At 40.5% G+C, this 12,768-nt stretch overlaps 1 protein-coding gene across 1 annotated transcript in view; it reads right to left on the reverse strand.

Annotated features, from left to right (window-relative positions):
• LOC126161691 (uncharacterized) overlaps positions 1–12,768 on the reverse strand; it is a 302,362-nt gene that overhangs the window by 150,197 nt on the left and 139,397 nt on the right. Inside the window, exons 9-10 of the mRNA XM_049917707.1 lie at positions 3,201–3,304; positions 1,055–1,237 (exon numbers count right to left, since the gene is read on the reverse strand). Coding sequence (XP_049773664.1) covers positions 1,055–1,237; positions 3,201–3,304 — 287 coding nt within the window. The remainder of the gene's footprint in view (positions 1–1,054; positions 1,238–3,200; positions 3,305–12,768) is intronic.

A 12,768-nucleotide genomic window follows, 5' to 3' on the forward strand; every position in this document is an offset into this window, starting at 1 on the left:
GGAGAGGGGAGGGGGAGAGGGGAGGGGGAGAGGGGAGGGGAGAGGGAGGGAGAGAGGGGGGGTTAGAGGGGGAGAGGGGTTGAGGGAGGGGGAGAGGGAGGGGGAGAGAGGGGGAGGGGGAGGGAGGGGAAGGGAGGGGAAGGGAGGGGGAGAGGGGGAGGGGGGAGAGAGGGGGGAGAGGAAGCAGAGGAGGAGGAGGGAGGGGAAGAGTGGGGGCTGAAGGGAAAGGAGAAGGTTTGGAATGTGTGTGTGTGTGTGTGTGTGTGTGTGTGTGTGTGTGTGTGTGTGTGTGTGTGTGTGACCAACTGTTTGCTCACTGCTGGAACTTCTAACCTCACCATATTTAAATTATGTCATCCTCCTTATCATCATTTATGTTACTTCTCACAACAACAGCATTCACCATGCATGATCTGCCTGCTATCAAATATATCATGAAGTAAAGTCTTTCTGGAAGTAAACTTCTGAGCAGCTTAGTTATCATTTTAGTCAGTAATAATTTCACCTTTGAGGAGCAGACATACAAACAAAGAATTACACGCGTGAAAAGTGGCCACCTCTTGTGTGAACCTTCAGTATGACATACACTGCATTTTTAAATTAATGGAGCACTGTCAAACTATGAAACATATCCTGTCACCAATATGTTAACTGAAGCCATCCAGAGTGATGTCTGTTTTTTTAACTTCATGTAATTGTAAAAATGTCAGCATCTTAAATTACAGAAGAATGTACAAGAAATCAGAACCTGGGTTTTATTTCAATTAGGAATAAATTTTGTTTTGTTTGCTTACAATGGCAAAATAAATGTGGGAAGCAATAGTTTCCTTACAAATTGTTTTTGCAATGTTGAAAAATGTGGTTTTGAAAGAGACATGCATCCTTATTATTAATGAATGCGTCCACACAAAACAGTATGTAATTTATGTGTGTGATGATGCTCTCACAAATGTAATGTATGCAGTGTAAGAACACACATCACTCACTTGTACTTCAAAGGCACAGACACACAAATAAGGGATTATAAATCAAGCATAATAAATAATGTATCTACCATCACTGAAGTGCAGAGAGGTGGTTCCTGCTGGATAGAATCAAGATTTCTTGCAGGATATAACAGCGTATTTTTCCCAACTTGCCGTACCCTTAGGATGAATTCTTCATGTAATGTTTGTAGCATAGCGTTCAAACTTGAAAATCCTAATTCTTCTTCATTCAAATCTTCTGAAAAATATAACTGCAACAAAGTACAATTGTTGGATCAATTACTCACGAAAAACTCTTCCTTTTTAAGTCCAGCTGTAAGAAATTATGAATCACACTGAACAGTACTAAATCAGTTTAAAAACTTACTATGCTTGATGTCCGTTGTGCCCTACAATTTCTTCTACACCAACTGTGATGAAATGGAGGAGAGAGAGGAGGGGGAAGGTGAGGAGGATGGGGAGGTGAATGGGAGGAGGAGGGAGCAGATAGGGGAAGGGAGGGGAGGAGATGAGAGAGGAAGGAGGGGAGGAGAGGAAGGAGGGGAGGAGTGGAGGGCAAAGAGGGAGGGGGGAGGACATGAGGAAGGGAAGTAGGGAGGGGAGGAGAGTAGGGAGGGGAGGAGAGTAGGGAGGGAAAGAGGGAACAGGAAAGGAGAGGAAGGGGTGGGAGGCGTGGGGTACAGGGAGTGGGAGGGGAGAGGAGGGAGGGGAGAGGAGGGAAGGGAGAGGAGGCAGGAGGCAGGGGAGAGGAGGCAGGAGGCATGGGAGAGGAGGCAGGGGAGAGGACAGAAGGGAGAGGAGGCAGGGGAGAGGAGGCAGGGGAGAGGAGGGAAGGGTAAGGAGGGAAGGGTAAGGAGGGAAGGGTAAGGAGGGAAGGGTGAGGAGGGAAGGGGAGGGGTGTGGGTATGAGGGAGGGGTATGTGTATGAGGGAGGGGAGGTGCATGAGGGAGTTGAGAGGGGAGTGGAGGGGGATGAGGGAAGGGAGGCGGACAGGAGGAGAAAGGGTGGGGTCAGGAGGACAAGAGAGGGTCGGGAGTACAAAGGAGGGGAGGAGGATGGGAGGAGGTGGGAGGGGAGAGACTAGAGGAGGGAGAGTAGGGGCAGTAGGAGGGAGGACATACAGAAGGGGGGAGGAAGGACGGGGGAGGAGAATAGAATGAGAGTGAGGGGGAGGAGAAAGACCTAAGAGTGAGGGGGAGGAGAAAGAACTAAGAGTGAGGGGGAGGAGAAAGGACTAAGAGTGAGGGGGAGGAGAAAGGACTAAGAGTGAGGGGGAGGAGAAAGGACTAAGAGTGATGTAGAGAAGAAAGGACTAAGAGTGATGTAGAGGAGAAAGGACTAAGAGTGATGTAGAGGAGAAAGGACTAAAAGTAAGGGTGAAGACGAGGGACAGACAGTGAGGGGGACGAGAAGGGATGGAGGGAGGGCATACAGTTAGAGGGAAAGGGGAGAGGCAGAGTGGGAGGAGGAGTGAAGGGGGGAGGGACAGACAGGGAGGGCTGGAGGAGGAGGAGGAGGAGGAGGACCGACAGGGAGGCAGCATGAGGAGGAGGAGGAGTTGGAGGAGGAGGAGGACCGACAGGGAGGCAGCACGAGGAGGAGGAGGAGGAGGACGACAACTGGCAGGGAGGAAGAGGAGAACGAGGAGGAGGACTGACAGGGGGAGGAGGGGGTGGAGGCACGGAGGTGGGTGGAGGTCAGGAAGAATGGAAGAGGAATGTGATGGAGGGGGAGGAGGAGAAGAGGTGCAGGGGCAGGACAGGTGGTGACGGCAGGAGGGGGGAGGGGGCAGGACAGGTGGTGAGGGCAGGAGGGGAGGTAGGGAGGGGGCAGGAGGGGAGGTAGGGAGGGGGCAGGAGGGGAGGTAGGGAGGGGCAGGAAGGGAGGTTGGGAGGGGCAGGAGGGGAGGTAGGGAGGGAAGGGAGGGGAGGTAGGGAGGGAAGGGAGGGGAGGGAAGGGAGGAAGGCGATAGGGAAACAGACATGGAATGAGAACAAGGTGGTTGTGTGTGGGGGTGGATGGGTGGTTGTGGGAGGAGTAATTTGACTGTAAGGTTTTTACTGTTTTGGATTTGTGGAGGGTTTTTCCCAAATTATAACAGAAGAAAATAACATCACATCCGAACCTTTCAATAATGGCACAATGTAGCACCTACACATTCAGTAAGTATATTAACTAAAAGAACAAGGGCCAAGAATTTAATTTCAATGTACCTTATACATTTCCTTGAACTTTCCAACAGGCAGACCAGTCGGAAACTCTGCAATTAAACGCTCCACATTACTCTTGATAACTTCTGTTACAACGCCAAAGGAGTCTGTAAATGTTGGCATATCAGTTTATAACTGTTTCATAACAAGCTACACAAAGCATAAATATTTGCATCATTACCACATCAAAATAATAATTAATTTAGAACACTGAAACACATTTAAACAATGGTAAGTCCAGGGTGAAATAAAAACTATACGCGAACAGGGTGTCCAATGATTGCATCATTTTCGAATTCAAAATTTTCAAGGCAATTTTTTTCCATATTGCTTTTTTATTAAATTTGAGTCTAAATCATCATTTCTTCAAATATTTATATTGGAAATTATTGGAACATGCATAATTAATTAAAAGTTTTTTCTTTAGTAGTATATATCACAGATACAGTATTTAATATTAAAAAAATTTTTTATTTACATGCAATAAAAAATTAAAAATTCTGTTTTTGCAAATATACATGAATTGTAACTTGCTGATTAAAGGAAACAAGCTGTAGAAATCAGTCATAATGAAAATGAATAAATCATTTCTTTAAACTTTCTACCTCTGTCGAAATCTTTTGATGCTTCACTTCAACACGTGATTTTTTCTTTTTTTTATGTAATCTTTGATTTCAGCTTGCTTTTGTTTTTTCAATAATCATTAATCCTTTTCTTTTTCACCTTCCTTAGCCATATGTTTCATACCATCTTTCTACAAACAATGGGCATTGCAAAAACAGTGTGTAGGACTTTTGTCATTCTGAAACTGTCTACACCTTTTGCATCCTGGATTGCATCATTTATGTACCTTTGAGCAATAACACTTTCTGTCTTTGATTTTCAAATTAAAATTTCAAAGTTTGCATATCAGCCTCGCTCAACCACAGCATTTCCATGTGAATTATAAAAATAATTTGCATAAAATATTGGAAATTTGGGCATGGCTTTTGAAGATAATTTAATTACATTCATCCAGAATTTATCAAGATAATTTTCACTTCTATTTCATATCATCTTCAATTCTTTTTTCTCTGCAGATCTCCACAATTTGAAGATTGACATGGTCTGCCTTTGAATTCGACACTCTTCCATTCGATTCCAAAATTTCAAGTAAAATGTCAATCTTCTTTGAGCTACTTTTGGTTTAACACAATTTCTGGATTCAAGCAGGAAATTGCACATGTTACGATGTATTTGAGCAGCAATATTTTTCCCAACTTCTCTAGTATGGCAATAATGCATGTTCACATGTTTCCCTTTAGCAACAATATTTTCTCTTTACATACATTCTTAATTTTTTTCAGCGCACATCTTGCAGCCAATTTCAGATTGAACTGTCTTGCTACTACTTCTGGCCCATCTGTATCTGTGATGCCATTGATGCGGGATGAAGCGAGGAAAATTATTCTAAATGTTTCATAGTATGGCGAATGGATGCAAACGCCAACAGGAGGGTACACTAAAAATTTAAAAAAAGGGGAGAATAATTGCTTAATACCGATAATGCTGCAAAAGAGACAATTACAAATGTCTAATATGTCATTCGTCTCCTCCTGTTTCAGTAACTGTGTTACAAAAAACTTGTTTTAATTTCATTACTACTCGAGATTACTGTCGCTCTTTTAAACAAAATTGCCGACCAAGCATTCACAAGCTACAGATTTGTCAACACAAGTTGTGGATTACCTAACTGTAAAACCAATGACTACCTTTAACTTTCTCATTCATAATATTATGTCAGCCTGTCGCCATCGTGCAGTCATTCAGTCCCATAGATCTCTTCAATACATATGGGTACAAGTCATTAATCTTTGTGACTATGGTGTTTGTTTTCGATTTCTGACATCTACAATGATCTAACAGCTGATACAGTAAGTGTTACAACAGGTTTAACATAATTTCGGACATAGTACTAAACTGAAAATGAATGTCCATATAAAACACTTTTACAGAAGTTGTTACTTCCAAGTATTTCTATGATAGTCGCTGATCTGTACTTTATGCCAGGCTTCGAATCAATGTATGCTCCCGTCTCTCCCCACCTCTTACGCCGTATCACCAATCAGCTTCCTCATATCCCCACTTCATGCAACCACTCCACAAGTATAAAACAGTTATGAATCACTGTGTAAACAATGTATCATGAATGGGTATTATGTGTATCATGTGTAGATTCCCCTTTCAATATTCAAATTGCCTTTTGAAATATCACACACGGTTCAAACTGATAATATATCAATTGTGGGTATTACACACACACACACACACACACACACACACACACACACAAATATGTTTTTAAATAAAATTTAAGGTTCTTACCCATTTATTTTCTTCCCAATTTTGAAAATTACTGGCTTTTTCCAAGTTTTCAAAATTTCACAGTTTGCTGGACACCCTGGGAAAGGACATATTGCTACTCACCACATAGAGGAGTCACTGAGTTCTAGATGTGGGGGAAGAAACTAGAATTACTTAAGCTTATGGACAAAGACCTTCCTCAGAAGCAAAACTAACTAACTCTCTCGAATGCTAAGACTGCAACTGAATGTGATGTGAGCAGTAGTATGCTACTGTGGATGGTGGGAGTAAGGAGGAGGAATGTGACAGTGGTGGGTGAGGGATAGGAAGATAGGTCTGGGGGGAGGTGCTAGTATTGCCTGTGAGATGATGGAGGCATACGGTAGGGTAGGATAGGGCTGCTGCCCTCCCCTCTGTGAGTCATCAGTCTTCTGACTCATTTGATGCAGCCTACCGCGAATTCCTCTCAACCTTTTCATCTCAGAGCAGCATTTCCACTCTATGTCCTTAACTATTTGTTGGATATATTCCAAACTCTGTAAAGTCTACAGTTCTTATCCTCTACACCTCTCACTAGCATCATGGAAGTTTTTTCTAATGCCTTCACATTTGTCCTATCATCTTGTTCCTTCCATTCCTTTCTTTGCCAGTTCTGTGGAGACACTCCTCATACCTTATCAGCCTATCTAATTTCCAATGTTCTTCTACAGCACCACACATCAAACACTCCATTCTCTTCTGTTCATGATTACCTACTGTCCATGATTCACTACCATACAATGCTGTGCTTCGAACACATATTTTCAGAACTTACTTCTTTAAATTAAGATCCGAGTTTGATACTAGTAGGCTTCTTTACAACAGGAATGCCTTCTTTGCCTGTGCTAGTCTACTTTAGATGTTCTCGCTCCGACTGTCATGGGTTATTTTGCTTCCAAAGTAGCAGAATTTCTTAACTATGTCTACTTTGTGATCACGAATTTGGTCATAAAGTTTCTCAGCATTCTTATTTCTGCTACTTCTCACTAGCTTCGTCTTTCTCCAGTAAACTATCAATCCATATTCTGCACTCAATGGACTATTCATTTGATTCCGTGGATCTGTTAATTCCTCCTCACCTTCAATGAGGATATCAATGTCGTCAGCAAATCTTATCACTGATATCCTTTTGGTCTGAATTTTAATCCCACTCTTGAACCTCTCTCTTATTTCTGTCACTGCTTCTTTGATGCATCCCATACTGAATAGTATGGGATGAAGACTGCATACTTCTGTTACCTCATTTTTAATCTGGACAATTCGTTCTTGATCTTCCAATCTTTCTGTTTCCTCTTTGTTCTGGTACATATTGTATAATACTCAACTTTCACTATAGCCCAATGTCAGGACTACCTCTCTGGTGCCTTTAAGTTTTCTAAAGCCAAACTGATTGTCATCTAACAGTTCCTCAACTTTCTTTTCCACTCTTCTGTATATTATTCTTATCAGCAACTTGGATACATGAGCTGTTAAGCTGACGTGCAATAGTTCTCGCACTTACCTGCTCTTACTATCTTTAGAATCAAGTGGATATTCTTCCCAAAGTCTGATGGTATGTCGTTAATCTCAGATTCCACACATCAACTTGAATAGTCGTTTCGTTGTCACTTCTCCAATGATTTTAGAAGTTCAAATGGAATGTTGTCTGTCCCTTCTGCCTTATTTAATCTCAAGTCTTCCAAATGTTTTTTAAATTCTGACTCTAATAATAGATCCCCTAAGTATTCCATACCAACTCCAATGTCGTCTTCTATCAGGTCATTAGACAAGTCCTCCCCCTCACAGAGGCCTTCAATGTACTCTTTCCAACTGTCCACTATCTTCTCTCCATTTAAGAACGAAATTCCCACTGCACTCTTAATGTTGCTGCACTGGCTTTTAATTCAGGTGGTTTTGCATCTCCTATGTGCGGAGTCAGTCCTTCCGGAAATTGTGTCTTTTTCAATTTCTTCACATTTTTCCTGCAACCATTACACTTTGACACTTCCTATTTATTTCATTCCTGAGTGATTTATATTGCTGTGCAGAGAAGAGGAAAGGACTTCTATGTCCATTAACAGGACCCCACGGCGAGTGTGTACTGAAGCGAGCGGAGGAAAGGAATAGACTGGCGGAGGAAAGGGCTAGCAAAGTTTGAGGCCAGGGGAGTTATGGGGACAAAGGGTATGTTGTAGGGAGAGTTTCTAGCTGTGCAAATTCAGAAAAGCTGGTGTTGGAGGTGCAATAGCATCTTCCTCCACCACTAGCCTGCTATCACTCCCACCTCTCATCATATGCCTTCTCCTCCCCACCCCAGTACATGGCTGCTCATGTCAGATGCAGTCACAGGCAGACCTTAGTACCCGGAGACAGTATCCATGTGTGTGAGAGTTCTTGTTCTTGTTCTTGTTGTGGTTGTTGCTGCATGAAAATTCGAGTTCTCAAGAAGGACTTTGCCTGAAAGCTTGAATATGTCTAGTGTTCTTTTTCATATTGCCTGTTTGCAACTCAATGCCTCCTCTTTGTGGTGAGCAGCAATCTATTCTTTCTATATTTTTGAAATATATTTACTTTTACAGAAGAGTGTGCAAACAAAGATATTACATTGTAATGACTGTATTGTTTTACCTCATCCATGTTACTTTTAGTAAAAGGCTACATGCAAGGTAAATGAAAAGCACAGTGACATTTATTTCATGAAACTCCTTGATGGTAAATATAACGTTCTGTGAAATGAATTCAGAAGAAAAAGTCAAGGCTGTCAAATAAATAGTAATAGAAATTATAGTTTGCTTGAAACGCTGCTACAAGGTGCTGGCCAAAATTTAATCACACTGCGGAACACTGAAAACATTTGGCAAATTTTATGAAAACTGTAGTCCAGCCTAATAGCTGCAGCCCGCTTCCACTAAGGACATTCATCTTGAATAACTGTGTTTCATTAATATTTACAAATTTTTCAAGAGGTCTGTTACTTATAATGCTACAATCCTATGAAGGAATTTTATACCTTCTATTTTCTGTGTAGTACTAAGCCTCATAAACATGTGAAAGTACTTGCAAACTATCTTTATTGTGGAAAATTTGATAAATTTTTATTTTGTCCATCTCAGTTGCATGAATATAATATTTATTGCTGGAGAGATTACTGGTTTCAGGCTGACTCACCTATTCTCAAACCACACACCTAAAATTCTTGGGTAACAGAAGAAATATTGAATTTAATTGATGAAAGGAGAAAATATAAAAATGCAGTAAAAGAAGCAGGCAAAAAGGAATACAAACGTCTCAAAAATGAGATCGACAGAAAGTGCAAAATGGCTAGAGGACAAATGTACGGATGTAGAGGCTTATCTCACTAGGGGTAAGATAGATACTGCCTACAGGAAAATTAAAGAGACTTTTGGAGATAAGAGAACCACTTGTATGAACATCAAGAGCTCAGATGGAAACCCAGTTCTAAGCAAAGAAAGGAAAGCAGAAAGATGGAAGGAGTATATAGAGGATCTATACAAGGGTGATGTACTTGAGGACAATATTATGGAAATGGAAGAGGATGTAGATGAAGATGAAATGGGAGATACGATACTGCGTGAAGAGTTTGACAGAGCACTGAAAGACCTGAGTCGAAACAAGGCCCCCGGAGTAGACAACATTCCATTGGAACTACTGACGGCCTTGGGAGAGCCAGTCCTGACAAAACTCTACCATCTGGTGAGCAAGATGTATGAAACAGGCGAAATACCCTCAGACTTCAAGAAGAATATAATAATTCCAATCCCAAAGAAAGCAGGTGTTGACAGATGTGAAAATTACCGAACAATCAGTTTAATAAGCCACAGTTGCAAAATACTAACACGAATTCTTTACAGACGAATGGAAAAACTAGTAGAAGCCGACCTCGGGGAAGATCAGTTTGGATTCCGTAGAAATACTGGAACACGTGAGGCAATACTGACCTTACGACTTATCTTAGAAGGAAGATTAAGGAAAGGCAAACCTACGTTTCTAGCATTTGTAGACTTAGAGAAAGCTTTTGACAATGTTGACTGGAATACTCTCTTTCAAATTCTAAAGGTGGCAGGGGTAAAATACAGGGAGCGAAAAGCTATTTACAATTTGTACAGAAACCAGATGGCAGTTATAAGAGTCGAGGGACATGAAAGGGAAGCAGTGGTTGGGAATGGAGTGAGACAGGGTTGTAGCCTCTCCCCGATGTTATTCAATCTGTATATTGAGCAAGCAGTAAAGGAAACAAAAGAAAAATTCGGAGTAGGTATTAAAATCCATGGAGAAGAAATAAAAACTTTGAGGTTCGCCGATGACATTGTAATTCTGTCAGAGACACCAAAGGACTTGGAAGAACAGTTGAACGGAATGGACAGTGTCTTGAAAGGAGGATATAAGATGAACATCAACAAAAGTAAAACGAGGATAATGGAATGTAGTCGAATTAAGTCGGGTGATGCTGAGGGAATTAGATTAGGAAATGAGACACTTAAAGTAGTAAAGGAGTTTTGCTATTTGGGGAGCAAAATAACTGATGATGGTCGAAGTAGAGAGGATATAAAATGTAGACTGGCAATGGCAAGGAAAGCGTTTCTGAAGAAGATAAATTTGTTAACATCGAGTATAGATTTAAGTGTCAGGAAGTCATTTCTGAAAGTATTTGTATGGAGTGTAGCCATGTATGGAAGTGAAAGTGGCACAACTTGACCAGAAGAAGGGATCGTTTGGTAGGACATGTTCTGAGGCATCAAGGGATCACCAATTTAGTATTGGAGGGCAGCGTGGAGGGTAAAAATCGTAGGGGGAGACCAAGAGATGAATACACTAAGCAGATTCAGAAGGATGTAGGTTGCAGTAGGTACTGGGAGATGAAGAAGCTTGCACAGGATAGAGTAGCATGGAGAGCTGCATCAAACCAGTCTCAGGACTGAAGACAACAACAACAACAACAACAACAACACCTAAAATTACAAAGTACATATTGTACAGAAAATATTTATATACAGTATGTATGAACATATTATGTGTGTTTATATACCTTGTTATTAATTGTAACTCATCACACAATATGGTGCCAAGAGGCATGGACTGCTTATTACAAGAAAGTCAAACTGTGAGCAAAAATTACATTCACTGACATGACGGCCTATGTGTCTACTGTTTCACCTGAAAAACACAATCAAACTGACAAACATGATATTTAGTGGTTAATACGACACCTTCATAGTTGTAGCACTCATACATAAGTGCATGCACATATAACTGAGTACTAGTTTCCTAAGGTACTGCCACATACACTGTCATTTCTTGAGAACATTTTCTAACATAGGGAATGAATTTTTCATTACAAGGTGGTTAACAATTTTTTTTAAAAAAATAACTTAGCATATAAATTAAAAATACAGAGCCAAGAGGTGACAACTAGCACTTCCTCCTGTATACAAACCTGTATTGCTGTTAGCTACAACACTGTCTCACTACCTTCTTAACCACTGGTTCCCATTTCATGCCCCTTGACTCTGATAACTACTATCTTCTTACTGTACAAGTTGTAAATAGCCTTTCGGTCAAGTATTTTACCCCTGCTACCTTCAGAATTTCAGAGAGATTCCAGTCAAAACCTTTCTAAGTCTACAACTGGTATAAATGTAGGTTTGCCTGTCCTTAACCTACCTTCTAAGATATGTCATAGTGTCAGTATTGCCTTGCTTGTTCCTACATTTCTCTGGAATTCAAGCTGATTTTCCCCGAAGTTGGCTTCTACCAGCTTTTCCATTGTTTTTCTTCTGTAAAGAAACTGTGTTAGTGTTTTGCAATGATGATTTATTAAACCGATAGTTCAGTAATATTCACGTGTCAGCACATGCTTTCTTTGGGATTAGAATTATTGTATCATCTTGAAGTCTGAGGGTATTTCACCTGTCTCATACATCTTGCACACCAGATTGAAGAGTTTTGTCATGACTGGCTCTCCCAAGGCTATCAGTATTTCTGACAGAATGTCATCTAGTCCGAGGGCCTTGTTACAACTTAGGTCTTTCAGAGATTTGTCGAATTCTTCTCTCAGTATCATATCTCCCATCTCATTTTAATTTACATCCTCTTCCATTTCTATAACATTGCCTTCAGGCACGTTTCCCTTGTTTAGACCCTGTATATACCTTTCAGCTCTCCCTACTTTCCTGAGGCTAGTTTTACACCTGAGCTCTTGATATTCACACAGTTGCTTCTCTTTTCTCCAGAGGCCTCTTTGATTTTCTTGTAAGCAGTGTGTCTTTCCCCTAGTGTAAAATGCTTCTAAATCCTTACATTTGTCCTCCAGTAATTCCTGCTTAGCCATTTTGTGTTTCCTGTCTATAATTTTTTAGACATTTGTTTTGCCCTTTGCATGCTTCATTTATTGAATTTTTACATTTTCTCTTTTCATCAGTTAAATCCAGTACCTCCTGTTTTATCCAGGGATTTCTACTAGGCCTTTCTTTTCACCTATTTGATCCTCTGCTGCCTTTACTATTTCAACTCTTAAAGCTAACCATTCATCGTCTATTTTATTCCTTTCCCCTCTTCTATTCAATCGTTTGCTAATGCTCCCCCTGAAACTCTAAAAAACCTTTGGTTCTTTCAATCTACCCAGGTACCATTTGCTTAATTTCCAATCTAATGGTGATACACATTTGAAATGTTGTAGCAAGTGAGAATCACATGCTAGTAATATAATGACACATGCCTTTCACTCTTAAAGGAAGTAATTCATTTACCTACGATTTTATGCATTTAAGATCAATGTACAAATAAAGTTTTGGCTTCGAATGCAGTCAATACAACATGGATAATGACTGTGTTGGATGATGCTTAGTACAGTGCTATTTACTGTTTAGGCCTTGTGTAACTGAAGGTTTGTTATCAAATTTTAAATAAATAATGTAAATAAAAAAAGATGCAGTATTTTTATGTCTTGCACCTCACTTTATTTTATTTCTTCAGGCAGCATTCGAATAACATATAATTAAAAAAAGAAATTTTAGATTTTAGCACTGACTTCCTGTATGGACTGTGACAATTTTGATACTGTTTCATTATTTTAAGAGATAGGTTGATATTATTTTACCCTGTAATGACAACTGAGGGTTGTATAGGAAAGGACGTGCTAGACTTCACCTCCTGGCTTTGTATGTTTAATTTAGATGCAAAGTTGTTTTAG

Source organism: Schistocerca cancellata, chromosome 2 (genome assembly GCF_023864275.1).
Source record: "Schistocerca cancellata isolate TAMUIC-IGC-003103 chromosome 2, iqSchCanc2.1, whole genome shotgun sequence".
Lineage (NCBI taxonomy): Eukaryota > Metazoa > Arthropoda > Insecta > Orthoptera > Acrididae > Schistocerca > Schistocerca cancellata.